The 23,227-nt window shown below is 39.5% G+C and overlaps 1 protein-coding gene across 1 annotated transcript in view; it reads right to left on the minus strand.

The window, feature by feature from the left end:
• LOC127623910 (nesprin-2-like) overlaps positions 1 to 23,227 on the minus strand; it is a 108,881-nt gene that overhangs the window by 12,817 nt on the left and 72,837 nt on the right. Inside the window, exons 57-69 of the mRNA XM_052098501.1 lie at positions 22,713 to 22,944; positions 22,365 to 22,559; positions 20,362 to 20,487; positions 16,293 to 16,448; positions 12,111 to 12,272; positions 9,804 to 9,970; positions 5,328 to 5,490; positions 3,338 to 3,525; positions 2,946 to 3,096; positions 2,018 to 2,200; positions 1,678 to 1,815; positions 1,361 to 1,555; positions 838 to 1,078 (exon numbers count right to left, since the gene is read on the minus strand). Of these exons, the coding sequence (XP_051954461.1) occupies positions 838 to 1,078; positions 1,361 to 1,555; positions 1,678 to 1,815; positions 2,018 to 2,200; positions 2,946 to 3,096; positions 3,338 to 3,525; positions 5,328 to 5,490; positions 9,804 to 9,970; positions 12,111 to 12,272; positions 16,293 to 16,448; positions 20,362 to 20,487; positions 22,365 to 22,559; positions 22,713 to 22,944 (2,297 nt within the window). The remainder of the gene's footprint in view (positions 1 to 837; positions 1,079 to 1,360; positions 1,556 to 1,677; positions 1,816 to 2,017; positions 2,201 to 2,945; positions 3,097 to 3,337; positions 3,526 to 5,327; positions 5,491 to 9,803; positions 9,971 to 12,110; positions 12,273 to 16,292; positions 16,449 to 20,361; positions 20,488 to 22,364; positions 22,560 to 22,712; positions 22,945 to 23,227) is intronic.

Below are 23,227 nucleotides of genomic sequence, written 5' to 3' on the forward strand. Positions count from 1 at the left end.
AGTACGCTAGCCGTTTGACACACCTAGTCTCAAGTAGCTAGACTTTGTCTGGTCCACTTTGCAGCTTATTCTGGATTAGAACTGCCAACTTAGAAAAGAAGAGGCCATCTGACTGACATTTAAAGCCACCAACCACAGTATGCATTTATATGAGACATTTAGGAACAGGTAAATTTGAAATCTGCCACAAATCTAGTTAACTAATGAATTTTTTCCTAAAGAAATGAATTATAATTTTGAAACACGCATATGAAATCATGAGCACTCAAATGAGATGAAGACTCCAGTCAGTAACCGAATAAAAGCTGTCTAAATCTACAAGGAGTGGGTCCCCTCATGGGGGCCACCATATTAGGATCACATGACCAGCCGAATGCTACTTGCTAAATCTCAGTAACTCACTGTTATTGGACTATTTGAATGAAGCTGCATCCATGCCCTTAGGTGTCAGTGTAAGTCCATGATGATATAAACAAAACTTTAACTCAAACAAAACTCTTGAATATCTTTCAAAGATCCAACACCATGATCCTCTTGCAAATCCAGTGATTATTTCTTTCTCAAATGTGCTAATTATTGCAGACCGTGAGCTTGTAAGCATGGATTTGTTTCCTGGTGGACTAATAAAAATCTATGCACCCAGAATCTAAACATGGCATGAATCCAGCCAACTAAGTGGGAGCTCACATTTTTAAGAAAGCTCTTAGCTGAGACTATGACCACCCATTCTAGCAGTCACACAAGCCAGCCAGTGGAAGCAAGCTAGAGAACCAGTAGTGGTGCTGTCTGCAACGTGGTACAGGGCTTGAATAATCAAGATGTCTTTTCCATAATTACCTGATAAGGCAGGGAAGAAGGCAGCATCTTCATCCTCATCACGTGAAGAAGAGCCACCCACATCCCCAGTGTGGTCCCACTCTAGAGGAATGGAGTCCACGCTGACAGGAGTTTCACGGCCTGAGTGCTCCTGAAGTGGGGACAGCAGGCACATTGAGGGCTGGGTGGAAGCGGAAGTGGAAGTGCCCAGCGTCTCTCTGTACCTCTCATCTTCAAAGAGCTCTGGCTGCTCCAGCAACACCTGCTACAGAGAGACAGTGAAAGAAAACACTTTCATTCATACAATTAAAACATAAAATAAACTAAAATAAATTAAATCAAATTCAGCTTGAGGCTCTAATGACAGTGTTGCCCAATATTTACCTCAATATTGTTGATAAGGTTTACCAATTTTCTAATATTACGGGTGTATTATCAAGTACTACTGCAGGTGCTGCTGACCAACATACAAATGAGAAAGGCCCTGTCCCAAATGCTTACCTAAACCCTTTAAAAAATGTGTATAGAAGTGAGCTTATAGTACCGGGCGGAGGCAGATGAGGCGCTGGTGGAATCGGGCCACTCTCCCGAACACTTCCTGACAGTATGAGTGCAATTCCTCCAGCTCATCTTCAATCACAACAGCATCTAGAGGAGAGCTCCTCTGTATCAAACCCTCCCCAAACACTATCAAAGCATCAATCTTGTTTGTGTTCAGAGTGATCTCCTTCTTAAAACTCTGGAGGGGGACAGAAAGAGGCTTCGATTAATGTTCAATTGAATAAAGTGAACTAAGATTACATTTTAAACTAGTTGAAACTCTCTGTAAAACTGTATGACTTAAAAATCTTGTTGTATAACCTTCAGCTGTTTCATTTTGTCTTGGAGGTCGGTCTCAGAAAAGTGCTCTACGTTGGTCAGCTGAAGATCAATCTCAGTTAGCCAGACCAGAAGACTCTCACGGGTTCCCTCAAACTCTTCTCTCTGACACGTGAAATGCTAAATGAGTTAAAAAGAGAGAGAATGAGTGAAGAGAAGGCACAAAAGAAAGTAAAAGGAGAGGTTTGTAAAAATCATTACGTAAGATTAGTACCTCAGATTTTAATTGGATAGGCCATGCTAAACTCGGTCACATGCAAACATAAATCCTTTGGTGCAAATAAAATGATGCAGTTAAGTTCTTATATAGCAGTGTCATTACCCTGAGTCTGCGCAGTATGGCAGCCACTCTCCTCTGGAGCGCATCCCAACGCTGGTTACCTTGGTGCACCATGACCCTGAGTCTACTGGCGCCATCTGTGCGATTCTCTCGGGCCAGTCGCCTGTACTGGTTATTAATGATCTCAAGCTGGGTCAGACTCTCGTGTACCTGCCTTTGGAACACCTAAAACAATAAACAGACCATAACAATTTATTTGAGAGACATTGCTACTACTGTATATTCCATTGTAAATCTCCACCTTGGACCAGCCCCGACCAGTAGGAGGCGATATGCATGTATGATGTGATTCGCCATAAAACAAAAGAAGAAGAAAAGTAAAAGTGGAGATTTATAGTAAAAAAAAGGACTTGCATATTGATGTGTTTCCCACCCACACCTATCATATCACTTTGAAGACATGGATTTATCCACTTGAGTCATTAGGATTATTTTATACTGCCTTTATATGCTTTATGGAGCTTCAAATTTCTGCCCACTATTCACTTGAATTTAATGGACCTAAAGAGCTGAGATATTCTTCTAAAAATCTGAATTGTGTTCTGCAAAATAAATAAAGTCATACACATCTGGCATGGCCTGAGGGTGAGTCATTAGAACATTTTCATTTTTGGGTGAAAAAACATTAATAATGTACATATTATAAATAACATTAAAAAATATTAATAAGTGCCTTATATATATAACATGTGTATCTAAACTTTAATATGTACTGACAAAAGGAACATGTTTGCATAACCATGATTTGTTAATTCAGTGATCCAAATTGTCAAGAAATTGTTTGGTGTTTTAAATAATTTCCCTTTCCCACAAAAAGTAGATCCTCCTAGTAGCAAGCAACACCAGAAAAACGAAATGGCTACTTCATTTGTGATACACATGTGACTTGCAAAATACTGTTGCATCACACCTCATATTTCTTGAGCTCCTCTTTGGCCTCAGTGTACAGGATGCCTGATGAATTTGGTTCAGCAGTAGTGCGCTCAGCTACATTCAGCCAGTCTTCAAAAGAAGAGTAATCCTCCTGAAACTTACACCACAGCCTCCACGTCTCCTCAATCCTGCAGGGAGAGATTAGTGTTTAAAAGCACACAGATAAGCAAGTTAAGTAGATTGTAATACATTTAAAACAGCATTATTTATAAGGCCTGTCATTTCCAGCTCTAATAACACCAATTACACTTTGTCAGACCATCTGAATCTGTATTCAGTGTGAACAGGTTGCCAATTCATTGAGACTTCATCAACTAAACAGTAGTCCTGCTGTGATTCATTTGGACCCATCTAGACGAACAGCCATACCGGAGCCTCCTCTGCAGGGACACAGAGCAGATATTTCTCCAGCGCTGGTCCAAGCTGTGTGTGGTCTGCTGGATGGAGTGGTTCTCTCCATCGCTGCTGCAGGCATCTTCATCACGGAGAAGGACATTACACAGGGTGAGCACAGACGCCACCCTTTCAGTGTGCTGCTCGATGTCATGATGCAGGTCCTAAACATAAATACATATACAAGACATGTCACATTATCAGATAGTTTTATAATCTAAATGTAATGGAAAATAGTATCATTTCAAATAACTTGTAATTTAGCCAAAACCATTATCAGCTAATTATGAAAACATGGAAACTGCTGAAACAGTTTCACATAGGTGAAATATCTAAACTTGGATAACAAGCAGTCTGGCATTTCATGAGATTGAACCAGAATCTTGCACAATACATATGATGGGCTTTGACCACTAGTGAAGATTCTTCTGTTTCACATTTCTCTAATTAGATTTGATCTCCCACACTATGAATAAGATTATTGGCATTTCAATTTGAGTGAAAAAATTAGTAAAACCTGATGATCCATGTCATCCCAGCATGATTTGAGAATGTTCAAAAGAGCATCTTGAGTGCTGCAATGGAAGCAAGGATATCCAACCTTTAAAAACGTCCATGTTTAAATTAAAGGGATAGTTCACGTGACTCCAGCCAGGTCTGCTAAGCAACCAAATTGGCACGGTTGCTAGGGAAGGTCACATGGGGTAACCTCCTCATGGTCGCTATAATGTGTGGTTCTCGCTCTTGGTGGGGCAAGTGGTGAGTTGTGCATGGAAGCCTCGGAGAATAGCGTGAATACGTCTCCGCGGTAACATGCTCAACATGCCACATGATAAAATGCATGGATTGACAGTCTCAGTTGACAACTGAGATTCGTCCTCCACTACCCGGATTGAGGAGAGTCACTATGACACCATGAGGACTAGAGTGCATTGGGAATTGGGCATACCAAATTGGGGATAAGGGGGTGGGGGGTGGTAGGTAGTTCACCATCCCAGATGTGTATGACTTTATTTCTTCTGCAGAACACAATTAAGATTTTTTTTGAGGAATATCTCAGATCTGTTGGTCCATTCAAAGCAAGCGAATGGTGGACAGAAATTTTTGTCTCCAAAAATCACATAAAGGCAGACTCCAGTGGGTAATCCATATCTTCTGAATCAATAGATGGGTGTGGGTGAGAAACAGTTAAATATTTAAAGCTGAAGTGTGTAATTCCTTCCTCACCAATGGCATTGCAAATATAAACATGTTTTCAAACCAGTTTTCTGAATACAACCCCGTCTGACATTGGTCAAACAAATAGATAGTCCCACCCCAACTCACAACATTGGTTGAGTAATGTTGTTGGGGCGTGTCTAAGTGGGTAGCTTTTAAAGCAATATAGAAAGACAGTTTACAAGTAAATTAACCTATGTATGGCTTACTTTGAGTTGTCTTTGCCTATTAAGCGGGGATAGGAGAAGGTATTTTAATACAGAAAAAGTTACATACATCAGCTTTAAGACATTTTACTTTAAATCTCCACCTTTGACCAGACCCAACCAGTAGGTGGAGATTGCCAAAAAACTAAAGAAGAATATGAAAGAGGAAATTTATAGTAAAAAAATTACTTGACTATTGATCTGCTTCTCACTCACTCACACATATCATATCGCTTCTGAAGACTCGGATTAAACCAATGGAGTTGTATGGATTACTTTTATGCTGAATTTACAGTGAATTTTGGGAATTCAAAGTTCTTGCCAACATTCACTTGCATTGATTACAGAGCTGAAATATTCTTCTAAAAATCTTCATTTGTGTTCAGTAGAAGAAAGAAAGTCATACACATCTGGGATGGCATGAGGGTGAGAAAATGGGTGAATTTTGGGTGAATTATCCCTTTAAATCCCAGATTTGTGATGTGGACCCATTTGAACCCCACTCTACAGTATATATATTTTGAATCATATGATATGCTAACCTGCTGTTCAGCCAGTCTCTTCCAGATCTCATCTCTATGGCAGACACTGTAGTGAATGGGTTTAGCTAGCTCTGCCTCAATACGGCTGAGCCAAGAACAAAGATTATTCATGTTCTTATCCAACTGCTGCACTGTCACAAGGGTCTCTGTCAGCTTTTTTACCCTGAAAGGACAGAGAGAAAGAGAGTCATTTTGAGTCCTGACTACACTTCAAAAGCTTGAAAAAACATGAAAAACAGCTTCACTTGAAATATTGAAACTCGTATTACTATAAATCATAGTTCTACATTATAACATTGTGAGCCATTTTTAAGAAACCTTGTGTACAAGCCTCTTTTGCAGACATTATTTATTTATAAATCATTCAACTAAGTTTTCTGTTTTTCTTTGCTATTTGAGATTGTGTAGTTTGGGAGGAACCCAAAGAAATCCCTGTCAAAGTTCACCAAACTACACTTGTTAAAGTTCAATAAAGGTCTGATAACCTCAGGTCTGAAGACACCAAAAACAGACAAAGGATGTTTGCTATTGCTTGGCCACATGTGGTTGACTGATAGTGGGTTTTGCCGATAATGATAACTAAGGCTGGGAAAACAGTTCTATAGATTATTTATTGGCCAACAGTTTTTAAAATGTAGAATATGAATGAAAACTTTCCACTCATTGTAAAATAGTGCTGAGCTTTAGTATGTATTAGTTTCCATGGTTATACTTTAATACATTTCTCTCACACTGGTACCTTCATCAAAGCCTTTGCCATCTGAAATGAATGAAAATATTAATTCAAATATTACTGGTGAAATGTGTTTGTTTTTCAGCACTAACATAATACACTGCCTTACAAAGCCAAATAGAGAACGTATTCATCATACCTACAGACAATATTTCTTATTTTATTTTCATATTAAATCTGACTTTTCTTTTTTTTCAAAACAGCGCCTTAAGAGAAAAGGTAAGCAGCTTCCAAACAGCTAATGTTAGTGCCTTCTCCACCTTGTCAACAATGCCATTCTCCAGTGCAGCGATTAGTTATAAACAAATTAATCATCAAACCATCTTTGGTTGTCTTAAATGACTGATATATTGTACTGTGTATTGTACACATAGTCTATACCTTTTCTTTTCTCTGTCAATGCTATAGCTAAAAAAAAACCCAACTATCGGGCCAGATTAATCAGTAAATTCAATATATATATATATATAGATCGACCTCTACTCATTGTGCTGTTTCACTGAGCACTGACTGCATGGTCTCTCAATCCGCCTGAGCAACCATACCTGCAGATGGCCAACTGTGATTATAGCGTGCCTGGGTACAAACTGTCCCCCTAGCCCCATTGTGCCCCTGTTCATTAGCGCTAATGTGAGGTGACAGACCACTGCCCTCCACCACCACCCCCTCCACCATACTGGAGATATAGAGAGGGGCTATGACAGGCTACAGAAGCCTGAACAAGCCATATGGCAAAGCCGAAACTAATGACACTAGTAAGGGCTACGTTAATTCCCCCCGTTTCCAGTATTAGCACCATCTGTCTGCTTAAGAGCACGTCACACCAAAGGACTGACCAATTACATGAGAGTCCAGTGATGTCACAGAAAAGAATGAAGAAAAAAAAAACAACTAAAATAAATACTTTTTAGCTTATAATTGGCCTGCTCAGGGCCATTACATGATGAATATACTTAAATGGACACATTTCCAATAGACTGAATGATTACTAGAGCATTTTACAGCTGTTGGTACCTTAACTATCAAAGGCACTGTCCAAGAAAAACAACATGTATCAAATGCTAAAGATATGACTGAGTACATGGGACACACAAGCTGAAGACTCACCTCTTTCAACAGTACTAAGGTTAAAATAAATAAATAAATAAATAAAAAGGGAAAATCTAAAATCAAGCTGTGCCACTTTTTACTTAAAGGAATATTCCGAGTTCAATACAAGTTAAGCTGAATCGACAGCATTTGCGCCTTAATATCGATTACCACAAAAACTAAAATCGACTTGCCCCTCCTTTCTATAAAATAGTCACAAATTTGGGATTCCAGTGAGGCACTTCCAATGCAATTAAATGGGGCCAATATGTAAAATACTCACAGTTTCAAAAGTATAGCCACAAGATGTAAACAATAAGTGTTAACATGATTTCAGTGTGATAAAATCACTTACTAACCTTTTCTGTGTAAAGTTATTGCCAATTTTAAAACTTTGTTACCATGATGATGTAATGTCGACAAATCAGAATTTCCAGAGAGAGGGCCATTGAACAAACTGCGTCTCTGACAACCGTAGGAACGATTCTTGAAAATCTGGGAGGCCAGCATCGAAACTGTAGAGTAAATCCCCTGCTTAGAGTCGTCAAAACCCGAAGGTCTGCTGGGTTGTTCCTCCAGTACTCTATCTGTTCTATTGAAAAACAATCAACCGCCGGCCTGAGTGTCGCAGGCTTTATGTGTGTGACTTTTAGTTGTCGTGGGGGGACACTGACGGGGTCCTCCTGGAAAATGAGGTGGCCGAAAAACTCAGTAACACAAGAACTTTGAGGGGGCTGTGACTGAGGTGTAGCGTGCAGGCGGAAACATTGCTCCGGTGTGGCATAGCAATGTCGGGTCTGAACTGCTGGCATCCTAAAGGTAGGGTAGTGCTGCACCTTTGACGAGTGGCCTTAGACAGCTTTACCCTCTTTTCCAACAGTTCTGGAACATTAGGTCCAAAAAGATGCCCGGTAACGAATGGAAGATCTCTCAAAGTTTTCTTACAGTCCTCTTACAGTCCTCAGGTAGCCATGCATGGGCAAGCCACATTTGGCAGCGTAGCTGCAAAACTACCCAGCTTGCGGGTTACATGGCCCATTGCCAAAAGAGCCGTTTGCAGAAACTGTGAAATCGCGGGATCAACATTTGCTGGTTCTAGCGAACTAGTGGCAGCAAGAAGTAACTGACAGATTGTGTTTTCTGCATGAGTTATGAAGGCTACAGACTCGTATGCCTTTTTTAACAATGAATCTGTACGACCACATTGTGCACAGGGACATCGCTCATTCCCTCGTAGAGCCTCGTCAGGAGACACCACCAAAGCTGCAACGGGCTGCTCTATTTCCGGAGCACGACTCACACTGATGGAATCTGCTTCAACCATAGATGCTAACGTTCGAGCAATCTTTGAGCGCCATTTAGGTGGACTGGGACCAGATGACTGAACTGACCCCCCACTAGACCCCTCCGCTGCTGGATAACCAGCGAAAACATCCTGATGTGATGGTCGTGCCACAACATCCACAGCATTCCCATGATCATAAAAAAATTCATCCGAAGCAATCGTAGAAAGCACATCCAAGTTAGAATAATGTGAAAAACAAGGGGAATCGTGAGACTCTTCCCCACCTCCATGATTCTGAACATTTTCATCATCCTGAGTCATCTTCACAGGTGTAGCTGATGTGACAGGCTGAAGCGAGTGAAGCAGGCATTTCAGCTCCGCCATCTCTGAAGAAAGCACAGAAACAGTCTAAGAAAGTGAATTTTCCTCGACACGCAAATGTTCATCACTTCGCGATGTGGCCCTCATCTTTGATGGGAGGGGAGAGCCGGCTGCCGCAGACACCCTGCGCTTTGGAGTTCGAGAAGGGGCTACATCCAACTGCCCGCGTTTCACAGTTGAATTAGGGTCTAATTCAACAAGACGGAGCCACCATTTCGACATAGGTAAAAGACTGCAGAGAGCCTCTCTCAGATGTTGAACACCCAAACACGACGCGCAGATGTCATGACCGTCGTGCGGGAGGAGATTATTAGGTCACAGCTTACAAGTCAGTGGGAAACCGTAAGGTTTAAGTCAAGCAGAATGATGGTGATGAAGCACAAGACAGGCAAGGAAAATAATAGTTATATGATTCCTCTGGGTGAACCGACAGGTAATGGCAAGAAATATCTCACGAAAAAGAGATAATATATCTAAAAAGGCCGATGAATTGAACCACAAAAAAAAAAATCACAGAAGTTCGAGGAAAAACACTCAGAACAACTGAATGGATGATGATAATGTCAACGGGAGACCGTTAACTTATAGTGCGGAAAACACCAGCCACCGGATTGCACCAAGAGGCACTGAGTGTTACCGACACAAAAGGAATGAAACTCGCCAAAACTTCCGTTGAAGTGGCATAGATGCACGCTGACACAGCTTGTGAGGACGATATCTCGCTGCTCTTGTAAGCTGCACTTGACAGCGCAATATATCACTTAACCAAAACAACCTATCTCAACCAGGCGAGAAAGCGAAAGAAGAAGAGTGCTGAGCGACTGTGTTTTATAACCCCCAGGGCTCAGCATACGTCACTATGTGATTTGTATAATTATTTTTTTGCCAATAATGCCCAATTATTCCTCAAAATCTTTTCAATACAGGCCAGAGGGGCTAATTTATCAGTGATAATCCTGCACATGTTCTGTCCTTGTTTTTTGCTCACCTGGCTTCAATGTGGTCAAACAGGTGCTGCCAGCGATCGTTGACATCACGTAAGGCCCCGTTGATCTCTGCCTCTTTCGTTTTGTCGCTGGCTAATAGGAGCTGCTCTCCCAGCTGGTTGAGGTGGCTCTTGTTCTCACTGAAGAGGTTAAGCTCCTCCATGCAGTCCTGAAGAGAGAGAGAGGCACAATAAGCAGCAGTATAACCTGGCAGGGCCTCTCATGTGCTTTACTCATTAACACATCCAGCACAAACAAAACAAACTAACGGCACTTCGTCTCTGGATGGATCTGACAGCTGTCCAAACCATGTCCTTTCTCTCAGCATGGCCCCTCTTTAATAACGGAGCACTTTTTCTCAGGACAAACATCTCCTCAATTTGTATTAGGTTGGAACAATTGTTCACACTGACCCCTCAGCCGCCTCAATTTTCTCTTTCTCTAGCCTTTAATAGTTTCTCTGCTGTTTTAGAAGGTTCACCTGTTTTGATTTCTTTGGTCAGTCTCACTTTGATCAGCAGGTCTCTAGATTTTGCTGCAGTAACAATGTTGTTGAGAGACAATGGGCACCCTTATGGTGTGTGATCATTAGTGACGTGGCCTGAAAATCTCTGAAACCTCAGCGGTAAATTATGTGCTAATGACTGCAGAGTGTTTGACGTTGCACTGTTTGAGAGTGAGAGAGATGCATATACGAGGCCATTGTTGAGTAGGAACAAAGAGGTAAACAAATTAACACGCAGTTATGTGTTTCAGCTCTCTGCCCTCAATTCTACAGTACATACAGTAAGAAAGATTAGAGCTAATCTTTATTAATGCTTTTTGAGGAAGAATTCCTATGAACTAGTTGAAACTGACCTGCATTATGTCTGGGAGAATGGATACCAATGTTATCACTGAAATCCCCTTTTTAGATTATGTAAACATTTGAGGGGAAAAAGGCTACATTTCACTGCATCTAAAATTGCATTGCATTAAAGCACACAGGATGCTTTTGGGAACTTTCTAAGATCATGCTGAGATAACATGGATCATCAGGTTTCGAACAAACTTGTGGAGTCCATGCCAGTTCAAATGCATGCTGTCAAAGCAAAAAGTGGACAACTATGATAAATATTATACCAGTGGATAAAATGTAGCCTCAGTAAAATGTAAAATCTGTGGGGCCTCCCTTGGGAACGCTTAAGCATGCTGCTCATTTGAGACTGCTTTAATCCTTCATAGATTAATATACCATACAATATCATATTACTGACCTTCTTAAGCTTCTTACAAACGTACAAGACTAAACTCACTGACAAATGCCCATATGAGCAGACCAATAGGATGTCTTTTTCTGAAACCTACCTTAAGTCTTAACTAGTCATTATGCCCCCCGCAAAAATAAAAACATTAAAATACTGTACAGCTGAGCATCCGCATTCAGGACGCGAGATGCAAATTTTGTCAACAGCAGAGTGCCTGAGCACTGAACGCGCACAGCCCGATTTTTCTAACTGCTCGTCTTTGAACACTCAGAATGCGAATGTGCCTTGAATTATTTGCACAAATTAGTTGTACCTAAGGTGGCAACCCACATTTAAGCCGTTGCTGTAACAAAGAAGCACTAGAGGATGCAATCGCCGGTAAATAACAGTAGATGTGCACGTCAAGAGCCTGTGTATGAAGAGGTCAGGAGATACCTGCATTTGTATAACTGTCTGAAGGAATATAAATACAAATTTACAGGCCTAAACTTCTGAAGAAGAATAGTCTGGTGTCCTATTGCAGTCGTAGCACACATGCTGCATCCTCCTGCGTGTGTGCGCACAGTCAGATGGAGTTCACTTTGAAAGGCTCGCATTGGACTGTACGCATATGCGAAGCATCCATGTCAAAATCAAAGTATATTTTGGGGCTTTAAGTTGTTAAATAGTTTACCAGGATTAGAGGGTTTTTATAGAGTTATGTTGTCATAGCAACAAAGTTGTAAAATTGGATATAACTTTACACAGAAAAGCTAGTGAGCAATTTTAGCACACTAAAATCATGTTAACATGCATATTAAGTCTTGTGGCTATAATTTTGAAACAGTGAGTATTTTAAAGTTGACTGATTGGTCCCATTTACTTCCATTGTAAGTGAATCACTGTAACCAAGAGATTTTCTTTTCTTAAAAAAGGACAAGTCGAAATTAATTTGCATGATAATCAACATATGCCACAAATGCTGTCGATTCAGCTTAACTTGTATTGAACCCAGAATATTCCTTTAAATCAAAAATGACATCCTGGTCTGTTTAAGGGTAAAAATCTAACCAGTGACACTACCTTTTTAAGTTTCTCCACCATTTCCTCAATACTAAGGCTTTCGCCTCTGTGTGCCACTTTTTTCTCCATCTGTGTCAGCCAATCACAAAGCTCCATGTTCTTATTATTGAAAATGATCCAGGCGTTCAGGCGATCAGCTATCTCCTGTTTGCGAAGTGACACCTACATCCCAGAGAAAGAGGAGAGGGTTAAAATGCAACTCAGTATGATAAAAGTCAAGTCAAGTCAAGTGGTTTTTATTGTCGTTTCAACCATATACAGTTAGTACAGTACACAGCAAAACGAGACAACGTTCCTCCAGCACCATGGTGCTACATAAAAACAACAAAGGACCAACACAGGACCACATGAGACAACACAACGAAATAAAATACCTATATAAAATACCTATGTATATCTATATAAAGTGCACGTGCAAACATGTGCAAAAAGTACGGGACAGTACAACACATTTCTGACAATGAACAGGACAATAGACAAAGTGCAGCACCGACCAGTACACAGTAGGGCAAAAAGATGACAGTTTCTAAAAAATAAAAATAAATATATAAATAAAAACAGCAGAATAATAACAATTATATAAAAAACACTTCAAGTTCTAATGTTTGAAAGGCTATAAATGTTTTGTCTCTGATATTAAAGGTGAAGTGTGTCCTTTTTTTCCATGTTAAACTACTTCCTCCTATCACTATGCAGTGGCAGCCACGGAGAGCGTTAAGAAAACCTGTTCGAAAACAGTCCGCATTTTTGCAGTTCCATTTGGTGCCGCTAGTAGAGCAGAAATGACACACTTCACCTTAAAAGAGTAATAAAAAACTTCTGTTAGCACTTTGTTATCAAGTTAATTATCTGTTGATTTATCAACACTGAAAAAATAATTTAACATTTTTCTTTGACTAGTTTTTGAGGCAATATGTCCACTTGAGAGCTACAGAAGGTACAGAAGAACTTGCACTCTTTGAAGTTTGAAAAGTGCTCTTGAACTGACAGGATAGTTTGCAGCCCTAATTCAAATCTGAGTATAGACTTCAAAATAACTCAATCCAAAGGTGTCGGGTTACAACTATTCAATTTTATTCTTTAAAAGTCAAGCACAATGCAAGAAAAGCTGAACTCTTACAGAAGGCCCCAAATGTCCCATATATAAAAGGCTTTTAACAAAACACTTGTCTCATGCAGTGAGATTGATTCCTGGACTGTTAAACTAAGAGTTCAGAGCAGAACTTTCAAGGCCCCCTTAGCTTTACTGCTTTCTGTCAGTAAGGGGTTTGTCTATTAGTATGTACTAACATCAAAACACAACAGGGGACATGGGCAATGCTTTGTACTTCCCTTCTGTTCGTTTCATCCTAAGATTGCAAGAGCTAGCATGAACCATTTTGAGAAGAATAACAGCATTTTCCACACTACATTTCTAAGTAAAGGCTATACATTACCTTGGTCCATTAATTTCACACTTATGGCTGTAAGAGAACAAAGGCTATGTTTTACAGTGATTGTACCATGAATAAAGTGTGTTCTTACACCTAAAATCCCCTTTCTAGTGGTACAAATCACTGTAACCTTCAGACAAGTGTGGCTTGTTCTGTTAAAGGGATAGTTCCCTCATGGCATCACAAATGTGTTTTTTCTTCTTCAGCAGAACACAAACAAAGATTTTTAGAAGACCATCTCAGCTCTGTATAGGTCCATACAATACAAGTGAATAGCAATCAGACCTTGTAGCTCTAAAAATCACAAAGTAATCCATATAACTCCAGTTGTTAAACCCATATCTTCAGAAGCGATATTATAGTTCTGGGTGAGAAATAGATACAAATTTAAGTCTTTATCTAAATCTCCACTTTCACTTCTGAAAGTCACATGTGGTGCCTATAATATTGATTATGTAGATATGGATTTAAACACTGGAGTCATATAGATTACATTTTTGTTTCCTTTATGTGATTTTTTGGGGCTACAAAAGGTCTGATCACCATTCACTTGTGTTGTATGGACCTGCAGAGATATTTTTCTAAAAATCTTCATTTGTGTTCTGCTGAAGAAAAAGTCATGGCATGAGGATGAAATGATAAGTTAATTAGAATTTTACTGTGAACTATCCCTTTAATATGCCAATATGATAATAAAAGACACCAATGTTTAATAAAGAGTTAAATATTTAATTAAGATTTATTAGAAAAAAAAATCTTCTGCCAAGTAATTTAGTTCATTATCCCAATTGTAAGGCATTTAAACCTGGCGGATTGATTATAGTGTGTGGTGTCACATGTGTGTTAATAGTATTTTACAACATGGCTCATCCAGTCAGAATTTAAAGATGCAACTACGGTATTTTTTTTAATAAATTGTAGTCTTTTACGGACACTGTAATAATCAGGTGGTGGCTAATGGTTTTAAAATTCCTCAGTCTCCGTTGCCATTCCATTTAATTGCATCTTTATTCCATACAATGAAAGTAAATGGTGACTGAGGCTGTCATTTTACCTAAAATTCATATTATTTGTCCCATGAAAGAAAGAAAGCATACTGGTTTGGAGCAACACAAGTGTGATTTAATGATGAAGGCTTTGTTGATAAACACAATATGTATGTATGTATTCCCTTGAGAACACAAGCCATAAGGTTTCCTTCTTAACACAAAAGCTCTACTTCCAAAAAAAAAAAAAAAACAGTGCAAGGCCTAGCTTTGCCATCTGTCACTCATTCCAGGGAATGAGTCCACCTGCAACCTGTTGGCTGCAGACACTGACGCACATCTAGAATGACCCCGTTGGCTCTGCCCTGGCTTCTGGCCAGAGTTTCAAATAAAGGAACAACAACAAACTCACAACAGCAACTTCATAAAAAGAAGAAGAAAAACAGTTCACTAAACAAGGCTCCCCATGTAATCTGGTGAGAAGTCCAAGGGTTGGATGTAGGCCATGCGATAATCTGTCCTAAATGTGGCCTTTCTGTTTTAATTGCTCTGACTGTTTACAGTTACAAGAGCAGCTCCATTCAAACGTCAGAGAGCCATTCAACTCCTTTACTTAATGGAGACTGGACACCTGCACTTGCCACCCGATAAACATAATCTCTGAAAACCCCTTAGTTCTAACTGTGCATGAGAAGAAATAATAAAAAAATTAGCTACTGTACATATATCTAGTTATTCAAATATTTACAGTAGTAATTATTGAGATTCACATTAACATATTATTAATGTTATAATATGCTTTATTAATTTATAATATTAGTATATTAACATATAAAGTGACCCCATATAGGTTTTGGACATGTAAGCCACACTCAAAAATATGTATTTGCATTATATAAAAATAAAAGTAACTACAGCACAAAACACACTTTTCAAGCAAAACATTTCACCAAAACACATTTGTTGGGTTTCATATTATGAAATAATATATGTATTGATCAAAATGTAGACCAAACGGTTTTTTTTTTTTACAATTTGGTGGTCAAACTTTGTAGAAAATGTCCATAATTAATATAATGAGCTGCTCCTGTGTGAACTTGAGGGCAACTGACTTCATACAGTACATGACCTTTGTAATACAACTTTAATTTTCTTCTTTAAGTTTTAAAATAAAGCATACAGTACACAGCAGTCCCAAAATGTATTTGGGCACCTTTGTCACACTTGAAAACATCATTGCATGAGATGCACAATATCCAACCAAGTGATATACAAACAAATGATGTAAGAGCTGGTCTCCAAACTAACTTCAATTTTATGAGCTATTTTGCAAAGAAATGCAATGACATTTGTGTCACTTAAATGTCCAAAATACTTTTGGGTTCACAGTAAATTATTTGAAGAATGTAATTTGTTGTGAGAATATTAAGGCAAACCAACAGGTGAAATGACTTTTTCTTGTACATTTAATGTCAAAAACATTATTGTCATTGTGTCTGAAGATCTTGTGACACTTTGTAAGGAGTTAACTTTTAATTAAGTATAAATTTACCTCTACATTTACATAGACTTAATTTCCCTCTCTTTTTCTGTGCCATGCGGCTGTGCGAGTTAAGTTCCCCCACTTCCAAGGGCCGAGGCCCCAGTGGTGAAAGCATTGTGTGCCTTTCAATGCTGCCTCGACAACAGCCCCATGCCTCTCCACCTCCTACTTTCACTCACTGCTCTCTTTCCCCCCTAAACACACTCACTCACTCACTCACCTTCAGGCACAGTTCTTCCCATTGGCTGTGAAGTTCTTCCACCTGTCCCTGAAGCAGCGCGGTGTCTGCAGGCAGCACGTACTGAGATATGTCTGCCTTCATGGTTGTCAGCTCTTTCAGTCCTTCAGCCCAAATCTCCAGCGAGTCCTCGTCCTCCTGCATAACACGGAAGCCAGCACCAGTTAAACTCCCCTCCTCTGCTGCACACTAACCCTAGTGCTCTCCCTATCTATATGTCCCTGTCATCAGTCCACGGGATTAAGGCCCACTGGTCAGGAAGGGGGAGGGGAGGAGGCGGAGTGGGGGAAAGGGGGAGAGAGGAGGGCTCAGAGGGAGGGAGAGCAGGGGGGAGGGCAGAGATATCCCATTGTAGCCTGGCATGGGGTGATGGGATAAAGGCCAAACATGTTAAGGACACCATTATTTCCTTTGTTTATCAGTTTCACCCTTTCCACACCTGCAGATAAGGGCTCTTCCTCTTTATGGCTTAATCAACACCCTCAAAAACATTGTCTTTGTTATTAACTCTGTTCTAAGGCAGTATTGATTATATCAACAGGTGTGTGATAGCATCAAAATACAGCAGAATTCATCTCAACCAGATTTTGGAAAACATGGATGTATCCTTGGTGTTATTGTCTTGCTGGAAAGCCCAGTGATAACAGAGCTTCAATTTATACACTGAAGGCATCACATTTTAGCCAAAATGGCCTGATATCTGAAAGAATCCATGGCATCAGTCACATAGTCAGGATAGCCATTTCCTGCAGCCGCAATACACCTCCATAACAGGACTGACCCACCTCCATGCTTGACTGTGGGGATGGTGTTGTTGTTCTCATCACCTTGCCTTCCTCACTCCAGACATACTGCTGACCCATGGGTCTAAAACTAATTTTCAGTTTAGTGTAATACGTAAAATAAATACTTCTTCTAGGACTCCACAAGTCTTTCCTAATTCTTGAATATTCAAGGAAATTTCCCTTGGTGAAGTTTTGCTTTCTTCCACACCCAAGAAGGTTGCTGTTGTACAATATTTTAACAATGTATGAATGGTGCTGTCAACTTTGTCTATTGGAAATTGAAGTGCCTTGGAAATGTACTTTAAGCAATGGCCTTTCTTGTGTAATGAAATAATCTCGTCTTTTAGCTTTTGTGACAGCCTATTTTTAATTGCATTTTTTGTATAGAAATACATTTTTGCTTACAACACTACACTTCATTTTTTTTAATTATATAAATTTCATTGTAAAGTGATGGCTTAATTTTGTTTTAAAACAATTACATGTGTTGCCTTACATATTTAAGGAACCGTTACATGCATTAGGGGTTGAATAATAATGACATGAATGTATTTTTAAAAAGTCCTTAATTAGAAATATTAGGTTATATATTCACACTATGACTTTGACTTGTTACTCATTTATTACTTAAATGAAATGTTGAAAAAATTCTGGGTCATCAGAAAATATTGCCTTACTGTCTTTAGGGGTTGAATAATTTTGATTGCAACCGTGTGTATGCATGTATGTATACATATATATACATACACACACACACACACACACACACACACACACACACACACACACACACACACACACACACCTCAAGAAATTTGGTAGAGTCTGGAGGAAGAGTGGAGAGGCACAGAATCCAAGTTGCTTGAAGTCCAGTGTGAATTTTCCACAGTCAGTGATGAATTGGGGTGCCATGTCATCTGCTGGTGTTAGTCCACTGTATTTTCTCAAGTCGAGAGTCAATGCAGCCGTCTACCAGGAGATTTAAGAGCACTTCATGCTGACAAGCTTTATGGAGATGCTGATTTCCTTTTTCACTACTCACCTGACCTGTACCCCATAGAGAATCTTTGTAGTATTGTCAAGATGAAAATGAGAGACACCAGACCCAACAATACAGTCGAGCTGAAGGCTGCTATCAAAGCAACCTAGGCTTCCATAACACCACAGCAGTGTCACAGGCTGATTGCCTCCATGCCACGCTGCATTGATGCAGTAATTTGTGCAAAAGGAGCCCCGACCAAGCATTGAGTGCATAAATTAACATACTTTTCAGAAGGTCGACATTTCTGTATTATAAATTCTTTATTCAAATATTTTGAGATACTGGATTTTTGATTTCCATGAGCTGTAAGCCGTAATCATCAAGATTACAACAAAAAAGGCTTGAAATATTTAACTTTATGTTTAATAAACCTAGAATATATGAAAGTTCCACTTTTTGAATTAAATTATGAAAAAAACGTTTCCAAGACATTATAAATTTTATGCACCTGTATATACACATGTATATATACACTGGTAGCCAAAAGTTCAGAATAATGTACAGATTTTGATGTTTCGGAAAGAAATCGAGACACTTAGGCATGACTTTGACAAAGTGAGAGTGATTGATGGTCAACAACTTGATCCAGACATTGCACTCGCATATCCTACAGGTTGTATCAAGAGACGCAGGACGCTCAGACAAAAGAAGATACAACTTATTTGTTGATATCGAAGAGCCATCAGGAAATGTTATTCCAGACGGCTCATTATAATCTAATGATGGGTCACTTAGGGCAGGAAAAGTCACTGAATCATCTAATGGCCCATTTCTATTGGCTGGGCATTCATGGGAATATTCGAAGTTGGTGTGCGGCATGCTGAGAATATGTCAGCTGGTGAATCCACAGGCCACCCCAAGTGTGCCTTTGCGCCCGCTTTCTTTTATAAAGTTCCCCTTCAAAAGAATTGGTATGGACCTCATCGTGCCATTAGAGCGGACGGCAAGCAGGCAACGCTTTGTGTTATTTCTGGTGGACCCTGCAACGTAATATCCAGAAGCAGTACCTCTACACAACATTTCAGCACCTAGTGTTGCAGGGGTACTCTTCAGAATTATCCTCCAAGTGTGAGTTCTGAAATAAATCCTCACTGATCAAAGCACTAATTTCATGTCACGTACACTACGCCAGCTGTATGAATTATTGGGTATTAAATAGATTTGGACGAGTGTGTGAAACAAATGGACGGCATGGTCGACCGGTTTAATAAAACCCTGAAAAACATGATTCGTAAGTTCATGCATGAAAATGCTCGAAATTGGGATAAGTGGCTTGAACCCCTGTTATTCGCAGTTCGAGAGGTCCCACAAGCCTCCACGGGGTTCACCCCATTTTAATTATAGTATGAGCTTTAGTAAACCAGTCCGCAAGCCAGATGGCACCCTGGCCGGAGTCAGGAGGAGGGGGTATTTGGTGGTTGGGATGTGGTTGAGCGGCGGCTTGTGAAGAGCGAGATCAGGAGATTCAATGACGTCGCTGTTCTTAAAAAAAGTTTTTTTGTTATATTTAAAAAAACAAAATCACAGTTACAGGGTTTTTTTTTTTTTCAACAGCAAACATCGAGCACAAACGAATGACACCAGTTTGGAGCATTTTGGATGACATGGGGTGGAAATTGATGTCACAGCCCGAATCATATTTGTTATTTCTAAGGAATGGAAATAGATAAAGTGTTCATTTTAACGGCACAAACCGGCACATATCGAGCACAAACAAATGACACCGGTTTCAAGCGATTTAGACAACATGGGGTGAAGAATGACGTCACCACTCCCGAAAATATTTTTGCTATATCTAAGGAAGGGAAATAGTTACAATGTTGTTTAAAACAATTGTTTTAAATGGCACAAACAGGCACATACCGAGCACAAATGACCAGCACCGGTTTGATCGAGATGGGGTGGAGAGTGACGTCACACAGCCCAAAAAAGAATGCCTAATATCTCGAACACCAAACCAGTACAAACGTTTATTTTTGCAGCACAAATCAGCACAAACGAATGGAATAGTTTTGGTGATTATTTAACTATATGGGGTGCCAACATCACGGAGGTATTATTTAGTTCTGTTAGTCCAACATCGCAAAACTCAAGCTGGTGTGATTTCAGTCAGACTAAAGGATTTACATGAGATTTCACAAAGGCAAATTATTGTTTTGGTCTGACTGAAATCAAACTTTTGAAGTAAATATAAACATGCTGAGTGTCAGATACTTTGCAATACCTTGGAGAGCTGCTTGTGTGTCTTTAGTTCTTCCAGTTTCTCTGGCAGTGGACTCCTCAATCTTGTTTTGATCTCTTCCAGTTTGAGAGCACTATTAACCAGTCCAGTTTCACAGCACCTCCAGTTCTGTGAAGAAACAGAAGAGATTGTTTCAGACTGAAGTGAACAGCACCCTTGTCTATGAGATCTGGGGCCATGCTGTTTATGAAAGCCACTGCTTTGTTGAGTTTATTTGGGCACCATCTATGACTGTTATCTTAGATCTGATCTCAGATCAGTGAAAAGGGATTTCCCTTTCACATCATGTGCTGTGTGTCTATGGGGATGTTCCATCCCCCACCTACTGTGAACATTTGTATACATAAATCTCTAAACCCCTCTGAGTTTTTGCAGTCAACACAATGATGTCATCAGTCCAAACAGTATAGCCTATCAGATTTGGTCATGAGAGGGTGTGACTCTGTTTACATCTTAATTTGTCCCAAATACAGGCCAACATTGCAAACAGATTTACATTATGGTCAAAGTTTCTTCTTTTTTTTTCAGATATGGCCCAAGTGCTCCAGGGTTCTAATAAACCAGTCAGGATTACAGTAATCTGCATGTTCTCCTGTCATCAACATACCACAACACTGGATGCCAACAGTCCACATGACATGAAGTCTGGCAGTGCCAAATAATCCATGCAGTTACCACAAAACGTATATGTTTCACAGTGCATGTTATACACCCATGGCATATTCTATTTAAAAATATCTATACTTTTAAATGTGGTTAATTTGTTCTAGAGAAAGTTTTAAATGTTTTGCTGATGGTTTGTTAATGTTACTAAAAGGACAGTTCACCAAAAAAAAAAAAAAAAGGAAAATTCAACAGTAAAATAAATGTAATGTTATGTTGTTTTTAAACCTGTTATTTGATAATTTTCTTCAGTGGAACACAAAATAGAGATGATAGGCTGCATGTTTGTCTCATTCACCATTCACTTTCATTGCAGCTTTTTTCCATACAAGTGAATGGTGACTAACATTCTGCCTAACATCACTTTGTATTACACAGAAGTCAGTCAGTCATACAGGTTTGGAATGACTTGAATAATATTTATTTTCATGTATTGTTCATCTAAAGCCTACATTATCTCAAGGCTCAGAAAATCAACAACTGGTTTATCTTCCAAGAAAAAACTAGACGGCACTCCCAAGCATTGTTCCTATATCTACCTCCTCTCTAGTCCTTACGGTATTGCTTGTAAACAATGACAGATGATACATGTAGACCCCTAACTGCACAGTGGCTCAGTAGCAGTGGTCTCTCTGTGTGATGTGACCCAGCTACTTCATTTATGGATTATGGTGAGATTACAGCAGCTCTATCATTCTCAAAATGAAGCACTTTATTATTGTTGCTCAGTAGGGTATGTAGGCCAATGGCGGCTAAGCAAGACCACTATGCTAACCATTAGGGCCTGTACATTGAGTGTGCTCTGTCCATGTGAAGAAAGAATTCAGTGAGACATGGGTGGGTTTGTTTAGAGGGAAAAGAGTCAGCCCAAATGAGATTGGTTCATAACATATATATTTTAATAAGCACTAATTAGTTCAAACAGGACATCCCTCTTGTGTTAAAAAAGAGAAATATAGCACACCAAATAGAAGAGAACACAGGTGTCTCGAGACGGGTTTATAAAAGTTGAAGTTCTTTTTGACAGGCCACAGCATCTAAAAACATGTGCTAGACATGCGTCTAGCACATGTTTACATATGAAACAATTAAAATACAATGCAGATGGAAAAATGCATTCTGTTTGAACAGCCCTTATTTCTCCCAAGCAGTTTGGCATAAAGATTTGTCATCCAAGCAAATTAATGTTGAAAACGGTTTCCTCTTCACAAAAAAAGGCTGTTTTTTCTTGTTTTTCTATTTCACAGTTTAGTCAAAGCACTTGTGTATTGTGTATATCTTTGCTTGTAAGTGCTATAATATGTAAGAATTTAGTAACATACTTGAATTATGGTGTTTGCAAGTGTCTTTCGTTTTGTCTCATGGCCACAACTCTGCTCCCACATCTCCTTGAGTGCATCAAGTTCAGTTTGCAGGAGTGTTTGTGTCTGAACATCTGCTACGGCATGGATCCGTCTGCCTGCCTCCACAGTCTGGTTGTAAAGTTCTTCATGAAGATGTATTTGTTCCTCAGTCCACTGTTGGATGCAGAACATGAAAGATATTTATGATGGTACAAGGACTAACATATTTTTCAGTCCAACATGAGCATCAGAGCTAGTTTACAAAGTTTCCAATTGGGAAAACAAAACCAGCCAGGTCATCATATCTTTTTTACTGAATCTTCTTACCTCAATGTCCTTTATGTAGCATTGAAGCTGCTGTAAACTGCAGGGAGCCAGTCTGAATGGGAGCTTCAGTTCTTCAGTGGGTCTGAGTAACTTTGAAAGTTTCTTCATGCCTGCATCATAGAGCTGCCGCTGTCCCATTAGCTCCTCCAGACATTTCCCATGTTGCTCGAATCTCTGCTGCATCTCCTGCCAACGCTCTTTCAAATGTCTGAGTCTTAGGACCAGATTACTCCTGCTCAAAGTGGAATAAGTTTATTTATCAGTGTTTTTAAAGGTGATGTGTGCAATAAAAAAAAACTTGATGTGCTTTCCTCCTCTTCTAGTTTATATAGAGAAAATTAAAAAATTAAAAAACCTACAATAAGCAGAAGGATATTGTATGCGTCACTTCATACATCAATTTGAAGGTTGATTAGCCCGGAAAACTGCAAGCAATGTGGCTTTGGGGCGGTTTCACAACATTTCTACTGGTTTGAGCATCCGATTAGCCAGACATAGCAAGATTGGCTCAAATA

Source organism: Xyrauchen texanus, chromosome 30, assembly GCF_025860055.1.
Source record: "Xyrauchen texanus isolate HMW12.3.18 chromosome 30, RBS_HiC_50CHRs, whole genome shotgun sequence".
In the NCBI taxonomy this organism is placed as follows: Eukaryota; Metazoa; Chordata; class Actinopteri; order Cypriniformes; family Catostomidae; genus Xyrauchen; species Xyrauchen texanus.